We start from the raw sequence: 9,255 nt of genomic DNA, 5'->3' as shown, positions 1-9,255 counted from the left end.
CCTTTATTTGTTTTTCATAACAGCCGAGGGTCGTCTCAACTTCAGTTTAGAAGTATCAGGACCATGTAGTAGAGATATGCCGGAAAATTTCTGGTATAAACAGTCATTTACTAAAATCTGTAGTTGATCGAGTTCTGTCATTAATTTAATTATCTTGTTTCTCTTTCAGATGCTGTAGACTGTGAATATACCGTAAATTTCAGTTATAAGCCTCCCCCCCCTCCCCACTGCGCTTTTAATCTACTTGGAAACAAAAAAATACATCTGGTTTTAAGACCCCTGGATATAAGCCCCCCTCTGCTGGATGACAGTACTGAACAGGGCTAAATGTTGCTTTATTATGACTTTTCAACTTAAAAACATATTTTGATCAACACTGCTGTGGCTCATTTTGAAAGGGTTTTTTTTAACCCCCCTGGATATAAGCCCCTCTGTTTATAAGCCCACCCAAAAACTCTTACAAAGTTGTATAAGCTCAGGGCTTATAACCGGATTTTATGGTATAGAAACAGAAAGCTCAGATACAGCTCTCCTCGCTCTTCAAAAAGCTGGCTATGTCCCTGGTTAACTACTTTGGGTCAGGTTTTTTGCCCTGTTTTTGAGCAAGGCACTTTATTTTCACTTTGCCTCTCTTTGCCAATTTAACAGCATTAAGGTCGCGCAGGACCCTTGCTCATTAATATATTCATTAGCCAAATTTCTTGTTGGAGTGCTATCTTGTAAAGCTTTAATTCACTACATTTTGAATATCGATTCCTCTAAAATTTAACAAGGATACTCAGGGATGATGGAATTACATCATGATTGCCCTTTTACTGAGAGATGACCGTTGTCTGTGATGTTACAAGCCCTTAAAAGTTTAACTGCAGATAATGCGATTTTGTGTCCAAGTTTTCAGCTAGAACAGCACACCAAATTAAATGATTATATAACCTAGTGATAAATCATAACTTCTTTTGTGCTACCACTAGAACGAAATTTTCGATTTCAAAAACTGCTACAAGTTAATGGCTTCTAAGAGAGTAAAAATGTGAAATCTAAACTTTGAAACGTGCTATCTTCATTTTGAGAAGGAAATTTAAAAATTCGCTCTAGTCATAGCACAATAGAGTACACCAAGTTTATGTTCCTCGCGAATCAACTCTTGAAATTCTATATCGGCAGAGAAAACTTGGACACAAAATTGCAGGTTTTGAGGCTTCCGAAGACCTTCCGAGTCAATGTTTACAACAACGTGTGATATATTCAAAGCTGTGAATCTAATTATGATAATTCCCTATGTTCCAGCGCACGTGCACAAAGCTGAGAACAATAACTAGTAATTACTTGTACAAAAGAGTTTAAAGACAAACATTCTAATGAATATTTCGTTTGTTGTCGGCTTCAGTCGTCCGACAGTTCGTGCATACTCTTTAAATAAATACATACTAATGATTGCAAGGGTCCTGCGCGACCTTAAACACACATCAGCATGGCTTAAGATTGTTGGGGATGTAGAGTTAAACTTGTGTTCCTTCTAAGGGAAGTTTATTAACGTAGATTCCCCTTGTGCAGTTCCAGAAAATATCCATACCCACCCCGTGGAAGGTCATTGGAAATTCCGAAGGGGTGGGGGGTCTCAAAAGCCAAAATTTTTAAAGGAAAGTATGGGGCTTAACTGGAATTTCATGAGGGACCGGTACGAACCCTGTGGGGGAGCCCTTCAATGTGTAGCCGTACCCAATGGAGACTTTTTCTATGGAAATGCTGCAAAGTCATTTACACAGGTTGTGATTTTGACACTGATACACATGACCCCTCGTGTGCAGTCACCTTTACAGTTCAACTCAAAATTAATTAAAATCATTTATTGTACAGCACTTTTTTTCATGCAAAAGCATATCTGGGTTTACAAACAATGGTCACGCTGAACGATATTTAACTGTGCAAAAATTGTAAGTTTTGAATAAAATGTAGTGATTCATTAGCTGGAAGCTGCTGAGGCTTACATTAGTTTAGTATGAGGTAGGTCATATGGCCCCCTTCTGGGGCCCCAGAATTTTCTATTTATAAATATTTAGTTGAAACAAAATATTTACTCAGAAAGGTTAGTGATCAACCAGTTGCTTTGCTTACAGAACTCAACTTAGGTAATCTAAGTGCTTCTATACTGGGCATGTAAAAATCTGGAATGAAATTTTTGTGATCCGGCTTGCTTGAATTCTTTAAATTTTTAACATCCTTGAGGGAAGAGATTCCTGTCAGCGTTAGAACAGTCTTCAAGCCACAGTTGTTACCAAACAAGATGTCTGTGTCCAATCTAAATGGATAAATTCAAACACATGTTACATGGTGACATTGTAGGCCTATGCTGGTAATCATCTATCTGTCTGCACACATTGCAGACCTATAATTGTAGATAATTCAAATTTTTAATGGTTTCTTTTTCCTTAGCTTCTAAACAACTCCTGGTGCAAAATATTTCATTTGAAAATGAGTTAAACACGTTCATTTTTGTGCAAATCAAACACATTTCATTTACGATTAAGATAATTATTTATCCATTTGCAGACCTATAACATCTGTTAGATTATGTCTCTCTGCACACATTGCAGACCTATGATGTTAGATTATCTATCTGCACACATTGCAGACCTATCATGATACATTATCTGTCTCTCTGCACTCAGTGCAGACCTATGATGTTAGCTTGTCTGTCTTTCTGCACACATTGCAGACCTATCATGATACATTATCTGTCTCTCTGCACTCATTGCAGACCTATGATGTTAGCATGTCTGTCTTTCTGCACACATTGCAGACCTATCATGATACATTATCTGTCTCTCTGCACTCATTGCAGACCTATGATGTTAGCTTGTCTGTCTTTCTGCACACATTGCAGACCTATCATGATACATTATCTGTCTCTCTGCACTCATTGCAGACCTATGATGTTAGCTTGTCTGTCTCTCTGCACACATTGCAGACCTATGATGGTAGATAATTATCCTGCACACTTTTGCAAATCAAATACCATTTTACCAGTTTCACATCAGAACATGTTTTGAAATAGGGGCAAAAGGCAACCTGGATAGTGATACAGCAATAACTGTCTGTTAACACTCACCTGTCTCCTATCATACAAGTCTTTGACAGGTCAATAGCATGACTAATGAAAAAGAAAAGAATATGCTCTGTTCATTATTTTTGTTGACACATGATCTCATCATTTCTTCACATCACATTGTTGCATTATTACAGTATACTGCACATGCAATAACTTTGCTTTTACTATCAGGAGTACTTTTTTAGGGCACTTTGCAACGTTTCATTCTGCTCTGCTTAATGCTGATTTCACTCATTATAGTGTTGATAACTAATAAAACAAAAACAGGCATTGTAGGACATGGTGCTAGCCAGTTTATTATTCATTTCTATGTTACACTTGCCATGAAGTCATACATTCAAACATGACTCTCTCTGGTTTTCCTATGTTTAATGCCTTTCTCCTTGCTGCTGTTTCCACAGAAGTAACAAGACAACCTGTCCCTAAAATTAGATAATAAGTTATAAAATTATTATTATTTTCATTGCCAAAATAATAAGATAACATATCATAAAAGCTCAGTTAAAGGAGAAGTTCACTCCAGAAAAGCCATTTATTTTCTTTATGCCAATAAAAAGTTTATACAAAGATATGTTATTCACCAAATTTCAGCCTCCAACGTGCACTATAACCCTACGAAATCTTTCCCAAAACTCGACAACTGAATGCCACCATTGTGGAGCTGGTAATGTATGCGTGACTTCCGAGAGCTCAGCCTGAAGTTTGGCGGGAAAATTTAAATACACGAAACTCCTTGTTTCTTCGTAGTGGCTTTTGTTTGTCAAAATACCTGTTTGTGCATCTCCATTTTGCTCAAACAGAGCTCCAAGAAATACAATAAAACAAGGAGTTTCGAGTATTAACATTTTCCCGCCAAACTTCATGCTGAACTCTTTGACGTCATGCATACATTACCAGCTCCAAGATGGCGGCGTTCAGTTGTCGAGTTTTGGGAAAGATTTCGTAGGGTTATAGCGCATGTTGGAGGCTGAAATTTTAGTGAATAACATATCTTTGTAAAAACGTTTTATAAACCTGTTTATCAGTATTCAATACAGATAAGGGAAGTGCCAGGCAAGCCCAGCCTATATATGGGCGCTAAGCCATGTGCGTGTACTCATAGGGACTTGTAATTCTAGCGAGCTACCGCAAACTAAGTCACAGCTTTTCATTCTTTTGCACCCACCCACCCTAATCAAAATCAAATAGTTCTAAAATTGAAGAAATCACCTGGAAGAACGATGTCGCCATTGCTTAATGGAAATCTGTCATCACGATTTGTTGTAATAAAAAGGCAGGATTCTTTAGCAAGGTAACTGGCTACCTTGATAAGTTTATGGAAACTGAAGTGCTCGTCAAATCCACAAACAACTTCTCCAACCTGAAAGATGACAAGAGGAGAAACAAATTACAGGCTTGAATTCACAAAATAAACTCTGCCGCTTGATTCATATAATAGAGTCACACAGATACAAGTTTCAGGAATAAACATTTGCTCAAAATACGCTACATATCTCAGTACAAGTGCCATGATAAAATACACGCTACGATGCGACGTAATTTAACTAAACTGTGGCTCCAACTCCGTTTTGTTTTTCGCCTTTATCAACACAGAAAACATTTTTGCAAAGTGAAGTTGTCACAAATGGCATTCTTTTGCTCATGGGCAGACAGGACTGTGTCAGCTGACAACTAATAACTGAAACTATGCATGCGTTTCTGCCGCATCTTTAACAATTATCCTGCAAAATCGCGCGGAATATCGCCTGATACTTAGCCGACGAGGCCGTAGGCCGAGTGGGCTAAAATCAGACGATATTCCGCAAGATTGAGCAGGATAATTGTTTTATTATTCAACAAGTTGTCAACGAAACACATTTTGCACATAGAAAAACTGTTATTATGCGGCCCTTTACAAGATTTCAGACGAATCTTCGCAACCTACGAATATCGCAGAATACCTGTTATGTACGGATGACAGATATCGTTAACCTTTTGACCATATATGGGCAGCGCACACATCTGTTAAATAATAATGATGAATATGTGATCAGAAAGGCAAGGATGGAACTTTCTTGTCCCTCTGTTAAATAAATAAATCACTAAAAAGGGCTTGGACTTTGGTAAGGAGTCATCAAAAACTGTAATTTCTGAATGTTGACAAAAAATATTTTAATTATTGTTTCCCAATATTGCCATATGTTGTTCAAAGATCGATATTCGTATTGTGACAAAAAATATCATGGTTCACCGGTGCACCGGTGCATCACTGCAGCACTATTCAAGAACAGTCTTGACCATGATTTCCAAAGGCACAAGCCTGCTAGGGGGTTCTAGGTAGGTCAAGAGCGATGTTCGGAAATCCCAGAATTTTTAAATCTATGTTTTAAACCTCAGGGTCCAAGTTAAATGACGTCCATTCCTGCATATTATAGCCACCAGATGAATGATCAGGCTGAAAATGAGTTCAAGTAATTCATATTACTATTAATTAAATGATAGTATCATTTAATTAATAGTAATATTATTATCACCATCAAAGCTCTGTTATAGTTATTAACAAAGTGAAATCAGGCATGCAAATGTTATTATTAACAACAGAAACAACATTAATAATAATAAAGATGATGTTAAATTGTTTAAAAAGGAAAAAAACTTTAAATTTGTGAGATGGCTGTTCAGTTAGTGTCTTTAATAGGCCTAATTACGGTTTTCGATGCCATCTTGATGAGTAGGCAAAGCGGCTAAAAATTACAGTGTTTGTATGGGAATCCGACAGCAAATATTTTTTTACAAAAAACGAATTTTGGAAATTTTATGAATTGTAAAGTTAAGATGCTTGGCAAAAGTTTGAAGATTGTCGCTGGGCTAGTAAGCATTCAGTATTGTTTTTAATATTTTCCATACATTTGTCTGTCATTTTTCCCGCGAACCGCGTCAATCATGCAGAAAAAAAAAATAGACAAATGTATGGGAAATTAAAAACGTAACTGATTGTTTCCTAACCCAGCTACATCCTTCAAACTTGGCGAATAAAAACTTTGCCTAGTATCTTAACTTTACAATTCATACGTTGTCCAGAATTCGAGTTTTTTAAAAGATATTTGCCGTCGGATTCCCATACAAACACTGTAATTACCAGCCGCTTTGCCTACTGGTCAAAATGGCAACAAAAACCGTGATAAGGCCTGTTGCAATAATCTATATGTATGATAGGTTTATATCAGAAAAGCACATGAGCCTCTGGCTCGGATATAGAGGGCAACCTCATCCCGTACATGACATTAATAAATTGATTGATTGATTAATTGATTGATTGACATGAGGTGTTACAGCAAGGAGAGCCAGGTATTTTTGCTTTGGGTCTTTAATTTTATTTTCCTGCATGACACCTAGTTCTCGTACAATTAATAAATTTAATAAATAAATAATACATTTAATAATTAATTTATTTATTTTACACTATTTTATAGGAAATCTTAAATTAAGAAAACAAATCCATAACCTACACCAGAGCCAGTATGTGGAATATTCAGTGCATTCAGCTCCTCTATCATTCCTGTTGTTCCAATGGTAAAGACTTTCTTGTCAAACTTGAGGATCTCCTTTAAGTAATATGCAACAGCATATGTAACACAATAGATTTCTTCCTGTAAAGAAAAAATAGTAATATTTAATGTTCCTTAATCTGGAACCATTTTTAAAAACCTCAAATTAAAAAAATTCCTCATTCTCAGAGTGGCTGCATGGGTATCAATAGGGATAGAGAAAGAGGTACTGCACAAGTAGAAGTGATTTTGATGCATTTGTGGCCATAACGGAGCTAAAATTATGACTAATTAAAAAGCTTTGTTCATTCACAAGATGTGGCTAGAACACTAAGGTGAAGATATTAAGTGAATCATTCAAAGGAGAGCAAAGTGTAATTAGTTTTTTATGTTTTATCCAAGACACAATTTTTGATTGAAATCGCATGCCTGTATCATGATAATACATCTTTTGTTACTTTAGTGGACTGTTATAGTCATTTTTAACAGCTAGCCCATTATTTTTAGGTTTACATAATTTAGTGGAAAATTTCTTTTGACTTTTCAAAGTAATGCTTGTGATAGTGCCCCTTTAAAAGCCCCAAGCTAGAGGGGCGCACCCATATATGAGCTGTCAGTACTAGCTAGGACATGATTTTCAGGCAGTTTAGTCTGTGATAGGGTCACCCTGCGAGCAGAGCCCTTTTTTGCCACTGATATACTTGAGAAGGAAAGGCTCTGCAAGAATCGCATCAAATCTTTGTTGGGCACGTGCAAGTTTTACGCGATGCTTGCACGTTAAGCTTGCGCGAGGGCCTCTTAATCTTAGCATGTGGGCGGAATGGCGTGACGGATCGCACATGACAGCGTGAACAAAGTGTTTGTTTTACAAGTTCTTTTCTTCAAAGAGCATCTGAATTCCTTCTGTAAAAACACGTCAAGCACTGCTTGAGGTCTTATTACAGTGGAACCCCGATATAACGATATGCCAAGGGGGCAGTAAAATTATATCGTTATATCGAGGAATCGTTATATCGGGGTTCTGTCCCATACATTTTACTATTGCCGGGACATAACATATTCATCGTTATATCGGGAATATCGTTATATCGAAGATCGTTATATCGGGGTTCCACTGTAGTGATCTTATGGTAGAGATATGTGATTTTTACCGTGAAATTTCTTCTTGGTTTGTTAAAAAAAAATGAGATCTTAAATGATCCACAAGCTGCATGCGCAAACAAATGGTAGCAGATGGCGAGAGCAATCGTCAGCTCTAGTGCTGAGCAATTCGTGTTTTAATCAAATTCAGCAATTTCACAGACTTCGGCAACATGTGAAAATCGTCAGAACATCTTCGGAACTCTTCGGCAATGCTCAGAAGTTGTCGGAACATCTTCTAAAATCTCCGGAAATAGTCAGAACTTCTTCGGAAAATGTGGAGATGGCAATCTCGTGCCTTTGACTTCGGAAAAGTTGGCAGGTAAAGATTATCTGGCTAAAGATTGATCTGGTTTCCAGTGTATTATCAATACTTACTAGCTACCATACACTCCTGAGAACCCCACCACAGCCTTCATGTATCTTGTTTTACCCAACGTACAGTTGAGTGTGACCTTTTAAAAGAATGTTATTTCATAGAATGCAACTGAATATATATATTGGGCCTTACTTCACAAGCTTCAATTCCAAACTTTTCAAATTTCTTAAGACATGCCGCTCTTGACTTGGAGCTGTTGTTAGTAACAAAGAAAACCTTTTTACCCTGAAAAGAAAAAAAATAAAGCAAACAAAGGACACATCTCATTGAATTTGAATGGTTCCTTTTGTTTCTATAGAGTATAAACTTTTTCCCAAAGGAAAATCGTGTTATTGTTTTACTCCTCCTCCGAGCACGTACACTATATATGCTTCGTTCTAAAAAGCGTGAACTCAGAGATAAGCTTATGTACGTAAGTGGCCCGGTATTCTATAATTGCTCCGATCACACACGTTTCCGTACAAGTAATCTCTTGTGTAATGCTTTTAAAAGGTCTACCTTATTGTTACTTATTTTAGCGGGAACTTAATTTCGCGAAAAGTGAACGGGCATATTTTTGAAAATCACGAAAGTTAAGTCCCGCGAAAATACGTAACAATGAGGTAAATATTTGCTTAGATAACATTTTCACCGAAGATCTCGTTTCAATGTCACGCAATATAACGCCATCGTCCCCGCCATAGGTCAACAAAAAAACATTCCTTACCAATTTGCGAAGTTCCCGCAAAACTTCCACTGCCCCTGTGAGAGGGCCGCCCTCATTCCAAAGCACCCCTGTAATTTTGTGAAATCTACATTATTTCTTTGAAATTGCAAACTCTAGACAACATCCTAACTAATTACTTTACTAACCATCGCAATCGAAGATAAACGTGTCCATCGAAGCTATGAAATCGATGGCTTCTTTCCCTTCAAGAAGTTTGCAAGATTTGCCCGCCATTTTGTTTTACATAAATTCCAGCTGTAAGCTCGAGGACTCAATAGGCCTCTCTTTAGTAAATTGCCCATTTCAGACAATGTTATGTTCTCCAGAGAATTATTCCTTTGCCTGTATGGAAATTATTCATTCATTTCCAGACAGAAATAATTCAAAAATAATT

The 9,255-nt window shown here is 37.1% G+C and overlaps 1 protein-coding gene across 1 annotated transcript; it reads right to left on the bottom strand.

The window, feature by feature from the left end:
• Positions 1-1,832: 1,832 nt before the first annotated feature.
• LOC144664453 (glycerol-3-phosphate phosphatase-like) lies at positions 1,833-9,244 on the bottom strand. Its single transcript, XM_078525570.1, is given in 10 exon segments — positions 1,833-2,299; positions 3,110-3,151; positions 3,432-3,531; positions 4,319-4,469; positions 5,481-5,543; positions 6,598-6,738; positions 8,288-8,380; positions 8,862-8,929; positions 9,008-9,115; positions 9,118-9,244. Coding segments are annotated over 10 exon segments (1,017 nt in total). The 5' UTR covers positions 9,164-9,244; the 3' UTR covers positions 1,833-2,094.
• Between the last annotated feature and the right edge of the window lie 11 nt (positions 9,245-9,255).

The sequence above is a fragment of the Oculina patagonica genome, chromosome 8 (genome assembly GCF_052425735.1).
Source record: "Oculina patagonica isolate OP01 chromosome 8, crgOcupat, whole genome shotgun sequence".
NCBI lineage: Eukaryota > Metazoa > Cnidaria > Anthozoa > Scleractinia > Oculinidae > Oculina > Oculina patagonica.
This window is presented reverse-complemented; position numbering and strand designations above follow the sequence as displayed.